The sequence below is a fragment of the Lichenostomus cassidix genome, chromosome 4A (assembly GCF_008360975.1).
Source record: "Lichenostomus cassidix isolate B80296 chromosome 4A, HeHo_3.0, whole genome shotgun sequence".
NCBI classification, from domain to species: Eukaryota; Metazoa; Chordata; class Aves; order Passeriformes; family Meliphagidae; genus Lichenostomus; species Lichenostomus cassidix.
The window spans coordinates 7,139,420-7,156,073 of NC_139485.1; the positions used below are offsets into that span (position 1 = coordinate 7,139,420).

Consider the following 16,654-nt stretch of genomic DNA (forward strand, 5'->3'; position numbering starts at 1 on the left):
CTTGGATTTCTAGAGCTAAACTCTGAGAATTTGGTTTTGCATAGAAGAACACCAGTTATTTCAGCTGACTGCCTGCATATCCACCAGTTTGAGCACAGCTCAGTGAGTCTCTGATGTGCAGGGAGAGCTCTGGGGGAGGGTCCTGCTGTTCCATGTGTCAGCACAATGGATGGGTTTGTACATACTTAGCATGGAAATATTCAGAGGTATTCTATAGCTCACATGTGCAAGTTAGTTAGAGCATAGCTTTACACTGAAGAGATGATTGTTGTTGTACTCAGTTTGCTTCCTGATAATCAGATTTTTCCCTATTGATTTAACAACTAATTCTGCCATTACTTTTTATTTTTCAATAAGGCAGTATTGAACTAGTTAAGGAAAGAGCAGAACCCTGTTCCCTGTCTGATGCACCTTGGACAGAGCTGTTAACTTCTGGTTCAAAGCTGGATCTTCTGCTTTGGTTTTTGGTTTTGAGTCTGCTCAGCAAGAGAATGTGCAAAGACAGCAAACAGTTGCATTTGGCTTGTAGGATTTTTCTATTGTCAATGACATGTGAGAGGGGGCACAACCTGAATCCAGTGTCCCAGAAGGGAATGAAGCCTTGGTAACAAGCTGACACATTTTTTGCTTGTAAAGTAAGTTAAGCAAATCATCAGCATCAGACACTTTGCCATTTTAGTCCTGTTTCAGAACTGAATTTACACTTCTTTCCCCTTTGTAGATAAAAGTAATTTTTTGTTGTTTCATTAAAATGGAAGAAGGCTTTTAAAGCTGGAAAACACTCCTATCTGCCTGGTTCTGTTCCCTGCAGAGGCAGCCTTCTCAAGGAGTTAAAGCTTTAAACAAGAACTGTTACATTGCTTTCATTTTCCGAGAGAATCTGTACAATTCATGTGCTGTGTGTAGTAACACCAAGAACAGCTAGTTCTCTATAAGCTGAAAACAAGGGATCGAGCTCTCATTCGTGTGCACTAAGCCCCACAACAGAGGACACAGTAAAATGGGCAATTCAGACAATTCCCCAGGTGAAACATTTATGGTAAAAAACAAAAAGGAATGTCCATTTGCTGAGAGACCATGTCTGGCTGAACTAAGAGAGTATCGATGGCTTTTAACTGCCAGATCTTGTGCAGTTGGGAAGAAAGAGTTTATTTCTACCAGAAACATGAGTCAGAAGTAGTTACTTTGAAATATAAACCACCTTTTCTGACTGTGGGACTGAGCATGGCATCATTATACAAAGCTTAGTTTGCACTGCATGGGAGATTTATCTACTGTGTGATATGTGTGAAGAAATGTAAAGAAAACCACAGGAAACCTTGGGCATTGCCTCGAGTTTAGCTGCTGGGTGACCTGAGCAGAGTGGGTTGTGTGTGTGTGTGTGTGTGTGTGCAAATACTTCATTTTTACCATTGCAGTTTTCACAATGGTATTTGTTTTCTCACTAAGTCCAGTTGGATTGGTTTTTTAAATAGTCTTCAGTGTAGTTACAGAAGAGGTGATACACCATAAGGATATAGCCAACCACTTGCAGTTAACTTCCAACATGAAAAAACCCCACAAAAACGCAAGTCTGAAATGTCTTTCTAGTCAACTTGGTTTATTTGGTGTTTTCCAAAGGTAGTTAAATTCTGGTTTTTACCCCCATGACCTTTACATGCGCATTAACAAAATGTATTTTCTTACAGCGTAACATTCAACCTTCATTTGGTACAGGTCACTTGCTCAGCAGCAAGGAATCTGTCTTGCTTCTAAGTTGGAACTTCACCCAAAAGAAAGTGTTCTCTAATTTCACTACCCCGTTGTTTCTGAACTTTGTTTGTTCCTGAACCTCATCTGTTGCAGAACCAATTTTTAAAGCCTCTGCCAGCCGACTCATCCTTCTTTTTCAGAATCTGAAATGGTATTATGGACTAATTCCACTTTTATCACAACAAATGAGTAGTTAAGGATGACAATGGAGCACTTGTAAGGGTTCATTAGTGGGGTTGCATGAAAATGACTGAGTTTATAGTGCCAGAAAGATCTGAAATTCATGTCAGAGTATTCTCAGCTGAGGAATCTGAAATGAAGTACTGCCAAAGGAAAATGCAAGTAATTGAAAGAATAAACAGGAAAAGAGCCAGCTGAATTCTTTCAATTCTCTCTTTCCTCTGTCAAACCTTTGACAAACCTTTACTGAATCATTTTATTGCCACTTAAAACAGCTTTAGAAGTGAGGTGTCATAAGAAAAAGAGCTTAAAGCACACGTAGTACAGAAACTCAGGGCATCTGTATATACAGGTTTTGGACTCATGAAAAAAAAAGCAAACCAATTTTCTAGTGGTTTATGGCCTTTTTTATGAAGGACAAGAAAGTTCATGCCATGTGTACCGAGCTTAAATGCAGGATTTTAAAAAAATACGTATCCAGATTTAAAGTGAATAAATAGTAATTAAATGAAAGTAGAGGTCAGTGCTGGGTCAGCTGTTCCAGAACTGAGATCACTACTAGGAAAATACACAGGAAACCTCTCAGTTGCTATAATGCCTGAAATATAGATGATGATGATGTATAAACTCCCTGTTTCTCAGAGACTGGTCTGGCAGTTCAGATGGAAGAGGGGACAGACAGCAATAAAAAATCATTTGAGCCTTTGCTGACATTTACCACTAAGACTCTGACTTTTGTCCAGTTTTGAAGAGAAGGCCAAGTCTAATTTCTCTACTGCAGGATTTGCAAGTATTTTCTTACTTGAAATCCTAGAGAAAGCAATCTTGAATTCTGCCACTATTCACTTTGAAAGTGTTCTCTATCACTGTGCATTTATTGATTTCCACATACCTACACACTACACTAAGGTGTAAGTAGCCAGTATGGTCAGAGAAGAGCCTTGGGCAAAGGAGCAGCTTCTGAGTCCCAAAAACTGGGGTGGGATTTCCAGTGAAACAGCTTGCTGCCTTTTTATTTTTTTTTTTAATTTGTGACCTGCAGTATTTGGAACTAGAGTTATGCTTCCTCTGTGCCTAGTGAAGAGTTCCCCAGAGGAGGGGTAGGTCTGTACTCTTTAAACCACACTGGCTGTTGCACTCTCCTCTGGCAAACAGGGAGGACAGGGTAAAATCCATGATCTGCATCTGCAAGAACACAGCCACTGGCAAAGGGAGAGGTGGAATTATGAGCACTGGATCTAAGCTGGGAAAACAGCTTCTAGCGATCATCAGTGCCATGTTGTAACACTTCATCTACACTAACTTCCAGAAAACACATATCATGCTACAGCTTTCAAATGCAGTTGGAAAAGAACAAAAAGAAGTGCTGGTGCTTGGGACTGGAGATACACAAACTCAGCTGCATGGCTTAGCTGGCACCTGATCCTAATTCTGCAGACCACACTTCCTCAATGGAAATCCTCCTCTGGGAGTATACAGAGTGCATCTCATCTCTGTTTCCTATGCTTCCATTATCTGAGCCAATACTTAAATATTTCTTTCCTATTCCACACATTCATAAAACAAAGCAGCAGTAGTTCAGAGTAGTATCGCTGTAGCCTAAGTGTTCTGAATAGTTGTGAGGCACCTTATAAACCACTATAGCTGTTCTACCAGAGCTAGTATAAGGCTTTAAAAATGCAAGTGTTAAAAAGAGCATAAAGAATTGTGCAGCTATTGCAAAATACTTAACCAAGTTACTATGCAATTTCCTTCCAAATGGAGCTGTTAGGCAGCAATGCTCCTGGGCTGATTCACCTCCTGGCAAGGCCTTCTGGAAGTCATGTCTACCTGAAAGCTGTGGATTTGTATATCATACTGAAAGGCTTGGTTTTCTTAGTACATGTTCACAAAATACAAGATTTGCAAACCAGTACAAAATGCTCACACTTCAGGTTTATATATAAATAGTGAGTACCTTTTACACCACATAAAGGAAAATTTCCTTCACTTGAGAGCATGCCTTTTAAGCAATCATTGATTTGGACAAATGTATTGGAAAGTGGCAGTTATCCACATTTTAGCAGCAGTCAAAAAGGCCAGGAAGGGATTAGAAATCTAAACAGAAATTCCTGCAAGATAGCGAAGGTCAGGTCCGGGCAGCAGTTAGGCAGCATTGCAGGGGCTGTGTGTGCACTGTCCCAGTGCAGCCCAATGTCCTGCTGAGCACCACTCCCAGCCCAGGGCTTCCCAGGCAGCTGCAGGAACCCCAGGCAGGACTGTGATGGAGGATTCATCTTCTCAGGAGGTTGTGCCTTTCTTAAAGGTTAGTGACACAAAGAGAGAAGCTTAAATCCTTTTTCTGCCTCTTGGGTGGCTGGGAACATTCCTGATAGTTGCTGATGAAAGGAGAAGGAGGGGACTGCATCTTGTTAAGCTTGACTTCTGTTGTGGTACTGAGCATTACAGGTCTTAACAGATACTTGCTCTGTTTATTTTCTTTTGGGTTAAACCTGTCACTTGTTCTAGTGTGACTGAGATCTGAACCTGTCCTTGAAAGCATCCAAGCTTTCAAACTTGTTTGGACACACAGAGCTTTAATTGTGGTGACAATGTAGGTATCTCAAGTCGCAGAGACAAACTGTGTAACTTCAGCTCTGTTGATGGCTAGCACAGTGGAGCATTCAAATGGTATTTGCTACAAGTGAACACTGGACACACAGCTATCAGCTATATTTGTGAATTGGTGTGCAAATCAGGTCCTTTGATTTGGTTAGGAAGCCCAGCGCTGGGTGGTGGTGGTGAAGAATCCTCAACTCCTGGTTTGGGAGCAGGGAATCACCTGGCTCAGCCCAAGGCCCCACACGAGGACCTGCCATAGGCACTTCATTTTTAGGTGTAGCTACACTACGACTGCAGTCCAGCCTCAGGAAATGTGCAGCTTTGTCCCGCTGTTGGAAGTGATGTGCCCGGAGCTGACAGCAGAAGGTTGCTGGAGGCGCTTTGCAGAGGGCTGTGCAGGGTTTGGCTTTGGATTGCTATTTACAGGCACTTCGCTGTCCTCATACCTGTGAGCTCTTGAACACTGACCACGGCTGAAGCACCTTCTGTGGATTTCCATACAACTGCACACCAATGCTAAATACTACTTCGATGTAAACATAAACCTCTTCACAAAAAATAAACACATGCTACCAGTCCAACCCTAAAGCCTAGAGCAATAAAAAGTCAGATCAAGCCTAAATACACATTAAATAGCTTTGGAGTAAAATTAAATTAAAAGCTAAATTACAAGCATGTAAGATCTCTGTTGCTTCTGACTGATTATTTTCTAGCCCTGGGTCACGCTTTATATCTTCGCACTGTCTTGCTTTGGTGGTTCTGCTGACTGTGTTTCCAGGACTGAATATTTCACTGGGGAGAAATAAAAAAAAAAAAACCCCACATGAGTACAATAGCACACGATGGAACCAGGGCACAAGCAACGGGTGCCCAGCGCTGGCTGATTGTATGTGACATTGGAAAAGCCTTTGCAGCAGCCTTGATTGTCTGTGACTGAAAGGAAGATCATGCTTCTCTTGTGCAAGGCACTCTCGATGGCTGGATACTTGAAAGCTAAATGTTAACTACCATCGTTTGCAGCATGAGCTCCTTGGGCTCTTACCACAGGTTTCCTTTGTGTGCAATAAAGGGGTAAAAGCACTGTGGTGGGTGTTTCTCAAAAAGCTGTAGCATCACCTAAGCGGTGCCTTCATCAAAGGGACACGGCAGCTCCGTGCAGCACAGGGACTTTAAGGAAGTGCCTCGGTGAAGCTGTTTTTGTGGAGGGATGCAGGCAGGGGTGGGGATACAAGGCTCTCACCCTGGGGTTCCTCGCTGACGACAGCTTCCATGTTTTCTCCTTTCACATACTCCGCGTTCAGTCCCTCTGAGAAGTACAATAGAGAGAGTGAGATGGGAAGGATAGAAAGTAAAATTACTTGCTTTCATGCCTTAAAAACTCTGGTAATGGGCCTCAGAGCTGCAACAGCCAAGATGCCTTTTTGCAACCTCTTCTGCAGTGACAGCAGCACAGAAGCCTCAGTAACCCACAGCCAGTGCCGAGACTCGCTGGGTTTCAAAGTGCCCCCGGAGCTCCTGGCAGGCACAGCTCCAGCAGCAGCTCTTTTGTCTGAGGCTCCTGCTTCATCTTTATCATGCGAGGCAGCCCAGCTAATTCCTGTCTAAGGCGCTCAGCTCCGAGGAGTGCAGGAGGAGGAAGGGAGGAAGGCATTCTGGACAGGACTACTGTGCAGCAGCAGAGATGTGCCACAGCCTCATTAAGAGCTAAATTATGCAGAGCTTCAAGAAGCAGTTCAGAGCAGGGCTGTGGTGATGAAGCGCCATCCCAGTGGGGTGTCAAATCCCGAGTAAGTCCCTTATTTAAATGCAAAGAAGTTCCCAGCGTTATCAACAAGTGGAGCCGAGGCCGAGGAGCGAGGCTGGGCACTGCTGGGCAGGGGTGGCTGCAGGAGGGTGGGCAGGGGGAAGGGGATGGTCCAGCTCAGAGCTGCAGATGAATTAACACAGTCTGGGGTGTGCCATGGACATCAGGTGTCCTCAGCAGCTCCTCTGAGGGACAGCTGTGGGGACTGGCAGAGGTGGGAGTGCTGTGCTAACTCTTGCATCCTTTAGGGAGGGATTAGGATGCTGGTCTGCAAAGGAAGCCTGGACCTTTTAGGCATCTGTAACTTGTTTGCACATCTAAATGTGGCTCAGGGTGTGGCTGGTACTGACTGTGCCTCACCACCAGGTTTGGATGGGGCTCACTGGTATCTCCCAGTGAAGGAGGGAGGCAGGGAATGATGCCAGGGCCAAGCCGAACCGAACCTTTCGCAGCTGCTGCCTCCAAGGCACACGAGAAAAAGGATTCTGCAACTGGCTGAAAAAAACCCATGAAGTCCCCATGCCAGCAGACACTGCAGCCTGCAGCTGGCCAAGCCCTGGAGGCAGGAGGGGTTCAGCTCCCCCCCTGCCTAGGCACAGGGAGAGCTCAGGGACACCAGGAGGCTGAGCCACAGCCCAGGGCATGGCTGGTGAGCAGGAGGTGAGGTGTAAGCAAAGAAAGCAGGATGAAGAGTCCTAGGCAGCATTGTCCTTTAGAGGAATCATCACCAAATGCTCCTCAGGAGAGACTCCAAGCTGAAGGACAGCTGGGCAGAGAAAGAGCCAAGCCTGTTCCTCCGTGCAGCGAGTGGTCACTGCATGCCACCACTGCCTCCACCCAGACATGTGTTTTGCTGGGATAACACCAAATGCAATTTATGTTTTTTCAATAAAAAGCCACTTTTGCAGCAGCTGACGGCTCTTAGATTTCTGTCATGCATTGCAATGCATCTAAGGCCTGACATTAGCCCAGCATGCCATGTCTGATGGCTTAAATTAATCCTCCTTTATAATTAACTTTAATTTCCTGCCGCCTTTCTGGGGCTTTGTGTCTCTCAGCTTCCCCCTCATCAAAGCCTTTACTCCTTTTTTTTTTATTATTTATTCTTGCCAAAATATCATTTAAGTGGGGGGAATATACAAGGGTGTTTCATTCCATCACATTCATTTGACTTTTCCTGCTGATCTAATTTACCAAAATGCTGTTTGTTTCAGGCACAACTGGGAAAATAGCACGATTCCAGCAGAAATTTCCAACCCCAAACACCCTTTCCCTAGAGCAAACAGGACTCACAGGAGATTTCAATTGATTAATTTTTAAAAAGAGCTTTTCCCAGCTGCTTGCAACCTCTCTGCCATAAAGACCTGCAGGAGCCCACCACGGCCAGGTGAGTGCTGTGGGCTGAGGCTGAGGACCTTCCTGCAGTGCTTGCACCAAGCAGCTTTATAGGGCAGCCCGTGCACAAGGTGTTTCCTAGGAATAGTGAGTTTTGCTGCTTCATTTGCAGTTCACTGCAGTGATTGTCACACACCTGCTGAGGGTGCAGTGGGCTGAAACCCCACATGCAGACACTGCCCCTGCTTCCTTCCCTGCAGCCTGGTGAGTTTTTACTGCTTGCTGAGGTTTTGGGGGGGTGGTTTGTTTATTTTGGAGTGGGATGTTTTTTTGTGTTTCCTGTGTTTGGTATTGATGGTTTGCTCTCGGGCTGTGTCTGTGGGGTGTGAGGGGCAGTGTGCACCCCGGGGGTGGCAGCAACTCCTGGGGCTGCTGCTGCTGCTGCTGGGTCCCTGCCTGTGCAGAGCCTGACATAGGGGGCTCAGTGCCTGGGGCTGGGGCTTTGTTCCACCAGCTCAGGGGCACTTGACCTTCGGGGTGAAATAGGTGTGCGCTTGCTCTGTGCCCCGAGGGGCTGGGCAAGGACTTACGCTGGATGCTGAAGCAGAACTTCTTCTGCTGGTAGGAGATGTAGCTGGAGACAGCCCCGATGAGTGCCATGGCCAGGCCGCTGGCGATGCCGGCAATGGTTCCTGTCTCTGCCACTGTGGGCACAGAGAGAGCTTTGTGTGGGGGGAACACACACCCCCCACCCCATCCCACCCCACCCCATCCCATCCCACCCCACTCCACCCCATCTCACCACCCAGCGGTGGCACTTACCGCTGTAGCCGTCGTCACTGCTGCCACCGCCGCCACTGCCACCTGCACAGACACAATGCCATCAGTGGCTCTGCACCCCTCTGCTCCCCCCACTGCTGTGCTGAGAGGGAGGGAGGGGACACACAGGACAGGGGTGGCAGTGTGGCCCCTGGGCTGGGGGTGGGCAGATGCCCCCATGGGATGTGACATTTCTGCTGCCCCACACTCTGCTGGGCTGTTTGTTGTTGCTCCTCAGAGGGCTTTGAAGCTGCTCCTCTCCCCCTGTGTGTGTGTGCTGAGTTTTGGGGGATCCTCTGCATGGGACACCTCTGCCTGTCTGACAGGCACCCTCAGCCCCACCTTTTACACCTCCACTGCTCAGGGTCAAGGGAACACCTGAAGGGCTGTCAGAGCATTACACAGCACACTGGTGCCATCACAGGCAGGTGACTGGCTGAGCTCCATCATGTCAGGGAATAGACAAATGGCTTGAAGTCTATTTCAACATCACCTTCCCTGGAGAAACTGAGCTGGGAGGAGAAGCTGCTCCCACTGGAAAACGCAGTCCTTGCCAAGTCCCTTACATCCTGAATTTATGGAAGCAGGTCAGCATTGTATTAATGCCTCTGTTGCATCTTGTCCTTGGCACAGGGATTTATTAAATGTTGATTGGACTCATGGTGTTCAGCTCTTTATGCAACTGCTTTTAATATTTAATACTGTGGATCCTCGTGAATGCCCAGCCTTATCCGATTGTTGCTGGATTTCCCCCTTGTTCCAGACATTGGTGGTCGTGTGGCAGAAGGCAAACAAAGGCATGTACCCACTCATGGCACCAGGGTGCCCTCGAGGTGACAGAGGAGACACAGGTCCTGTCTGCCCTGGTGGCAGTGGAGCTGCAGAGCCCCCACAGGATCAAATCCAAGCACCTCCAACTGCTGGCACCACGTGTGATCTTGGAGGCCAAAAACTCTTCCCTTGGCTCCATGGCAGAGACCTGTTTTCCCCCACTGTGGAAGTGAGCACTGCTCTGCACAGGGCTCTTTCCGGGAGCTGGGGGTAACCCTGAGCCATGACTGCTAAAGGAAAAACCATGTATAGGTCACCACTTACCCTTCTTCTTGTCCGGGCTGTAGCCACCGTCCACAATGCTGGCCAGGTCATCGTCTGAAAATCCTTTAAAAAGAACAGAACAGTGGTTGGCACCTGAGGGAGCTACAGCTGTGCCAGAGGTTGGGATCGTGCACTACTCCATCCCTGCTGAGAACTGGGACTGCTCAAAAAGTAGTTCTGCTTCTCTCACAGTTGCCAGATGTTAACCCTGAATTATTTTAAGGTCATAGAAGAGGTAATAACTGACTAGTTTAAATGCTACTGTATAATTGTTTTAACTGAAATGACTGATGTATTTAAGAGTTCACAAAATGTTTTGGTGCTCAGCCTCAGCTGGCAGTGGAGGAGGCAGGAAGGAGTCGTTTGTGTGTGCTGTGGCCATGCTGCTGGGGACCAGTGAGCCCCTAGCAGCACCAGCTGGGCCTGGGGTCCTGCAGGCAGGAGCTGACCCTTATCCTTCCCAGGGGGACAGAGAAGTCCAGGGGAAGAACTGAGCAACAGCATGTCTCAGTACAGGCAAAAAAGTTACCTTGTAGTGGGCAAGTCTAATTAATGTACAGAGAAGCAGAAATCTGCAGCTGAATGAGTGGTGCTTTGAACATCTCAGCTCCAGTCCCAGAGGGAGCCCTGGGGTGCAGCAAGGTGTGTGATGGGAGAAGAGACCCAATGCCAAGACAGCAAAAGGTTCCTTCTCTGATGCTGTGCCTTGTGCAGGTTTTCCCTGGCTTTAACAGCCTGGAAGAGATTGCCTTATTCATCAGCTTACCACAAAAACCAGATTTATGGGCTTAGTAATGTGTGAAAAGAATGAAAGGCCTGACTATGCCAGAGCCTGGAGAGGTCCCAGGCAGTCCAGGGAGCAGCGATGCCGGGGGAACGTGTGCGCTGGTCTGCGGCCAGTGCTGCGTTCCAGCAGTTCAGCGCCTCAGCCTTTTCCTGCAGGAGCCTGAAACCTCAGCAAACCCAGAATACCAAAGTGCAGACAAGTCACCTAGTTAATACAACGTCATAAAATACCTGCCTGTTAATTACGCGTGCGAGCAGGGTATACAGCCATCCCGGCATCCATAAAGCAGCCGTGCAAAGTCTGCTTCCCAGCTCAAGTGCTCAGGGGAACAATCCTCACAGACAAATGATTCATTCACTGGAGTATTTCAGAGATGGAAAATGAACCCTCCCAGCCCATAGTGTGTGTTATGCCGGGACCTGAGCCTGCTCTAGATTTACACCTTGGCAGTGACTGCGAACCCCAGCAGCACATGCCCTCGGTTAAAGAGCTGTCAGCTATGGCGTGGGGGAACTCAACACAACCACAGCAACTTAACGGGTCAGAGGAGACCCTGGGGAAAAAACCTGCAGATAGACAGGGAGCAAGCTATTAGGAAGAGCCCCTCTCTGCCAGGGATTCAAGGCAGGGGCTCCTTCCCACCCCCAGGACCAAGCTGCCTGTAGAAACATGCCCAGTTTGGCCAGGCAGGACAGGGGCAGTGGATCCTGCAGTGGACAGGACATCAGACCAGGCAGCACCATCAGTCTTTATGCCATCACATGGTGGGAATGGTGTCTGGCAGTGAAGAGCTCGAGAGGATCTCCTGCAGGTGCCAGGGAACAGCAGGGCTGGTAGCAAGCAGGACAGAGAGGAGAGGTCAGCCTACCTTCACCTGGCCTTACGTCCGCCCTCCCAGGATCTTTCCTATCGTTCTTATCATCAAGGGCATCAGCCAAGTCAAAATCCATAGGATCCTTTTCTAGAAAACAAGATCAGGATCAGCAGTGTGGTGATGGGCTGAGGAACTCTGCAATTAATTCATTAATCAGGGGAAAGCACTGTTGAAAGAGAAGACCAGAGAAAGGAAATACCAGGACAAGGGCAGTGCCACCATCATGGCACATCCCAATCCTCCGCCTGTGCTGACAGCAGAGCTGGGGTGAAGCTGCAGGGGCTGTGCAGATGATGCTCACCTGGCTTACGCTTAGGAGGGGCTCTTGTAGTTTTTGGCTGCTTGGTTGTCGTGGTGCGAATGACATCCCAAAAACCAGTGTCTGAAGGGAGCAAAAACAACCGACCAGAATGATGTTAACCTCTGAAATGGGGGTTCAGATGAGTACTGTGAAGGAAAACCCCCTTCCTGCTGGGAGACTGGGGCTGCACTGGGCCAGTTCAGTGCTCTGGTCCTTACACAGCTTCAGCTGCAGTGACACTGGGGGCATTTCTGCCCCTGGGTGCCCTGGGGATGCTCAAGCCCCAGGGAGCTCTGCATTACCTGGCTTGCCTGGCCTGGGGAAGGGCTTGGGAGTTGGCTTGGCTGGTTTGGTGGTAGTCTCCACAGGCCAGTCAAAGTAATCATCCAAATTGAAGTCTGCAGGAGAGAAGGGATCGTTAAACTCCTGTTTGTGGGGACGGCACAAGGCTGCTGGCACACATCCTGCTCTGTGGGTGTTGGGCACGTGGTGCTGCACCATTGCCAGGGGCTCCCATGTCAGGCTGGAGCTGGAAAGGGCATCCAGCCACTCTGCTGCTCAATCATGACCTACCACAAAAGCTTCAGACAAACCTGGCCCCCATTTCACTCTCCCCATCCAAGCTGTGGCTGCTACCCAGCCCCAGCAATCCCAAAATAATTAGCTTTTGGGAAGTCCTGCTGGTACCTGCAGCATCTCCTGAGAGCTGATGCAGATGAGAAGGGGCTGTGGGACTGAGCTAGTGGCTGAGACGCTACTGCCTTGTGCAGCTGCCCATGAGTGACCTTGAGCTGAGCAGGTTATGCACAAAGAGGGGCCAAGGCACGGGAACCCACTGCAGGAGCCTCTCAGTGCCATCATTCATCCAAAAAACACTCCCTGGGGAAGAAGCAACGGGCTGAGACAAAGCCTCAGCCTCTGCATGTGTCCATTTCCCAGGAAGGGTTTACTGGATCAAACATGGAAACCCTGCGTGTGCTTCTGGTACTTGGCTCTTCTTGTGCCTAGCAAAGACCATGGTCAAGGAGCCAGACAGTGGAATTTGCTTAAATTTATGCCAAGATCCTCATGTAGGGCTGAGCGAATTCACTCCCGAGTGCTCCCCTGATGCAGTTTATTGCAGGCTCCTCCAGCAGGGTTGGGCAACCCTTTGGCTCCTGTGACCATGCTATATTTAACTGGGGCTCTTTGGCCACAGCTGAGCCAGAGGAGCTGCTGGCAACAAAACTCGTGTGAATTTAAGGGAGCTCCTCAACCGTGGCACTGCTGGGAGCTGGCCAGCCAGCTCATTTGATGTGCACAAACAGTTGGGAGACCCATTCTCCCCTGGATGGGGAAGTGTCACCAAGATGGGACTTTCCATGGAGGTTGGGGACATCATGCAATAAAAAAAGGAAGGAAAATATCCTCTGGACTTCCTCCTGGAATGAAAGCTAGCAGGTGCCACGCAGACAGGAACAAAAGCCCTTGTGTAGCTGAGCAGTGATTTGTGTCTTCTCCATTAGGATACTGCACAGTGTGCGAAATTCAGCCTTGGCTGTAAATGCTCTGCTGCCATTCACCTTCAGCATGGACAGAAATATCAATATTGCATTACTTTGGTGGCACAGGAGCAATGCATGTGCACACACCAGCTCCAGCTTCCCTATGGGCAAGTGAAGGGGTCCCAAAGCAGCTGCTGAGGCAGCAGCACCCAGCCCCACCCAGGCAGCCCATGGGGGCTTGTACAGTTCAATCCCACGGGAAACACACTGGGCTGAGAGGATGTGCATGCAAAAAGATCTCACCTGTCCCACCTGCTGGCTTTCTGGGGCCCTTGGGAGTGGCTGTGACAAAAGAGAGAGGGAGGAAGAGTGTTAGTCATAGGCATCACCAAAAATGGAGAATAAACGGCAAAGATTCCACCACAATTTTCTGCCATCAGCGTTTGTAAATTCAGGGCACAGGGCCACGAACACCCCAAACACAATGTGTGGCCACAGGGATTGGGACTACCCCTGGATGAGAACAGAGCCCAGTGCTCCACAGGGCACTGCTGCCTGGGGCTGAGCCAGCACCCCATCCCAGCTGGTGCAAAGCAGGGAACTGCAACAATCTGCTCTGAGCTAAGGCTCCTGCATACAGCAGCAGACAGGCAAGGACAGACACTGTATAGAACAGCGTGGAAACCAACAGTGGGTTGCCAATGTTTCATTGTCCCTGGCCTGGTAAGTCAGCCCAGTGACAGATAATATCCAGTGCTGTGCTATGCACAGGAGGTTCCCTGTCAGCTGCAGGGATTTCAGTGACACCCTGATACTCAGATCCCAGCCCCCATGGCTGCTCCTGGGCTAAAACAAGCTACAGCCAGCCTGTGAGGTGGGAGGGAGGGAGCAATATGGAAACCACTGCCTATTAATAGTGGCTGGCATTACCAAGTATATGAATAAATTATGAGCAAGAGCTGTGGCCACTCCATTCCCATTAATTTCCATTAGACTGGAGTGGTGCTGCTGGGGTTCATTTCCAGTGTGTTGGTATGATTTGATGTGACCCAACTGCAGACCCTAGGTTTGCTTTTTTCTGGGGCTGACATGATGAATGCAGAGTGGGATGCAGCAGCTGGGGAGGCCTTGGGGACAGTGCTGCCTCTTCCCTTTGCTCACTGCTGGGACTCCAGCCTGGGGAACACCACTTGTCCTCCACATGAGGTGGCCATTAGTCATTTCTAACCAGGTCTCCTCACATGCTGCATTAAAGGGCTTGCAAAATCCTAGATGAGCTGCATCAGTCCTGTGACCAAGTCTGATACCCCAAGGCCTATCCTGTCCCCCTGCACTTTGCACTCTGCAGGAGAGCTGCAGAGAGCATCCTCTATTCCACACAACTCCAAAGTAACACAGCACAAGTGTCTGTGCTGTTAGACCATAGTGTAAGAGGTTTCAAACAGCTACAGCTTTCCCTTCAATATGTGTGGGTATGTCCTGTGTGATCCCAGAACCTGGCATGGCTCAGGGTGCAATCCCTGCTGCTGCCCAGCCAGGTGCAGGGTCTGGAGATAGTCACCATGAACTGTGTGTGAAGGGCTGGGCAGCGAGAGGTCCTGCCTGCTGCTGTTTGCAGCTCTGCCACAGCATCTCCACGGCTGGGTAGCAAAGGGAGCCAGAGACGTGTGAGTGCAGAGTGCTCCTGGGCTCAGCCCTTGGCACTGGGGGAAGGTTTTGTCCTTGGGGTGCAAAACACCAAATACTGAATGCTGCACGCCAGCAGCAAGGCAGCTCCTGCAGAAGTGAGTTTCCTTTGACTGATGGGCTGCACTGGAGCTCGGGAGAAGCAGAGCAGTGCCCTAAGGTGCTGCTTGCCTCCCCAGGCACCACTCTGCAGTGGGAGCAGGGAAGGACCTGCACTGCCCCTGCCTGGCTGGGCAAAGGTGCTGGGCAAAGATGCTGGGCAGCTGGCTGGAACAAGCTGCCCTCCCCGGCTGGGAAGGGAGCAGATAACGTGCCAGGCCTGCTGGAAGGCATTACTAAGGGATGCAAGGAAGCCAAAAGGGCAAGTTCAGTGTCATTGCTACCTCAGAGCACAGGTGTGCTGTGCCTCTGTGGTTCCAGGTGACAGGAATTGCAGGACACCTGGTCAGCTCAGCCAACTCCACCTGTCTGCAAATCCAGACCATGTCTCCCAGGCAGGGATGATGAGGTAGCTGCATCCTCCACCGCCCTCCCACCAGCGTCAGATCCCAAAGAACAAATCACATCTATTAACATCTATTTGTTTGCTCCTCTTCAAAACAACGCATAAATGTGACTTACGTCGCTTGGTGACGGGGTCAAACAGGGCATCTTCTAGGTTGAAGTCATCTGCGTCATCCCCATGACCTGGAGACAAAGAATCAGCACTGGCTGTACTCACTCCACAGAGTAAAACACCTTTAAATAAGGCATGGCTAGACTTGTTTGTTCAAATTGCTTTAGTTCTTTGCTGGTTTTTTCCAAGCCTGACCCAACACTGGTGATGAGGAAGACATCAGCCCTCTCCAAATGCTGTGACTGTTAAATTGCAGAGCAGTCATCTCTGGATTTTCCATTTGTCTGCCCTAATGGATGCGGTATAAAGACACATGTTATGCTTAAACTTGTCAAGGAGAGCCTACCAATTCATCTCTCGAGCTGCCACTCATCCCTGGCTGTGCTCACGATTATATGTTTGCTAAACACCATGAAAACATTGGGACAGTGCAGACAAATTCGGTGACAAACAAAAAAGCCTTATGCCCCTCTTCTTCTCAAGTGCCTTCCAACATCAAAGGCTCTGCATGAAAAAGCTGTTGCTGGCTGCCAAGCACGACTTAGCATTTCAGAGGCTGCCTGCATCATTCTGCCTTAGAAATGCGAACCAAGACCAAAGCCCCATCCCAGGGATATACCTGACAGGCACAGGCAGGTTTTTTTGTTAGAGATGCCTCACCACAACTCCAGTCCCATATCCCAGGGATAACTCAGGGCTACATCATGTTCTCCTGCAACAGGGCCAGCTAATCCTTCCTTTCTCTGTCTTTTTTTTGCATGGCATTAATTACTGTTGACTTACCCTAGTTCTGAATGTATTTGTCTTGATAAATTCATGCTTTTACATCTCGGAGCATGCTGAGTAATTAATATCCTTTGGGTTTGCTAAGTACTGCAGCACTGCAAGAGAACATTAAAATGGCTTTCCTCTTATTCCTACTGCTAAATGGATTTAGCTATTGCCACCTGAGCTCCAGCATGCTTCATGAATAAATTTAAAGCTTTACTGACAAGGACAATAACAATGGGAAAGCACCAGTCCATCAGAGAGCAGGTATCAGCGTTTCAGTGAAAAACTTCTACTGAGAGTGGTCACTAAGTACTGCAACAGCTGCAGCTCCGGTTCCACTTACTCACACATCACCTCCCATCTCGTTTGCCGTCTGTTAAACGTACCCTCAGCAGCCCTGAGGGTGATGTATGTCCAGGGGCTGGGGCTGGGGAGTCGCTGTGGGCTTCTCCCCCCGGCAAAGGCTCGGCACTAGCGCTGCTGGAGGGGATGTGTAGGGAATGAGTGTCCTCAGCCCACGCTGGGTTTCTCAGCGAGCTGAGCGATGCC

The 16,654-nt window shown here is 49.0% G+C and overlaps 1 protein-coding gene across 1 annotated transcript in view; it reads right to left on the bottom strand.

The window, feature by feature from the left end:
* Positions 1-1,579: 1,579 nt before the first annotated feature.
* Positions 1,580-16,654, bottom strand: part of CD99L2 (CD99 molecule like 2) — a 28,889-nt gene continuing 13,814 nt past the window's right edge. Inside the window, exons 2-11 of the mRNA XM_085060318.1 lie at positions 15,340-15,405; positions 13,336-13,374; positions 11,851-11,946; positions 11,549-11,629; positions 11,242-11,334; positions 9,587-9,649; positions 8,495-8,536; positions 8,263-8,376; positions 5,774-5,839; positions 1,580-5,325 (exon numbers count right to left, since the gene is read on the bottom strand). Coding sequence (XP_084916444.1) covers positions 5,261-5,325; positions 5,774-5,839; positions 8,263-8,376; positions 8,495-8,536; positions 9,587-9,649; positions 11,242-11,334; positions 11,549-11,629; positions 11,851-11,946; positions 13,336-13,374; positions 15,340-15,405 — 725 coding nt within the window. The 3' untranslated portion in view covers positions 1,580-5,260. The remainder of the gene's footprint in view (positions 5,326-5,773; positions 5,840-8,262; positions 8,377-8,494; positions 8,537-9,586; positions 9,650-11,241; positions 11,335-11,548; positions 11,630-11,850; positions 11,947-13,335; positions 13,375-15,339; positions 15,406-16,654) is intronic.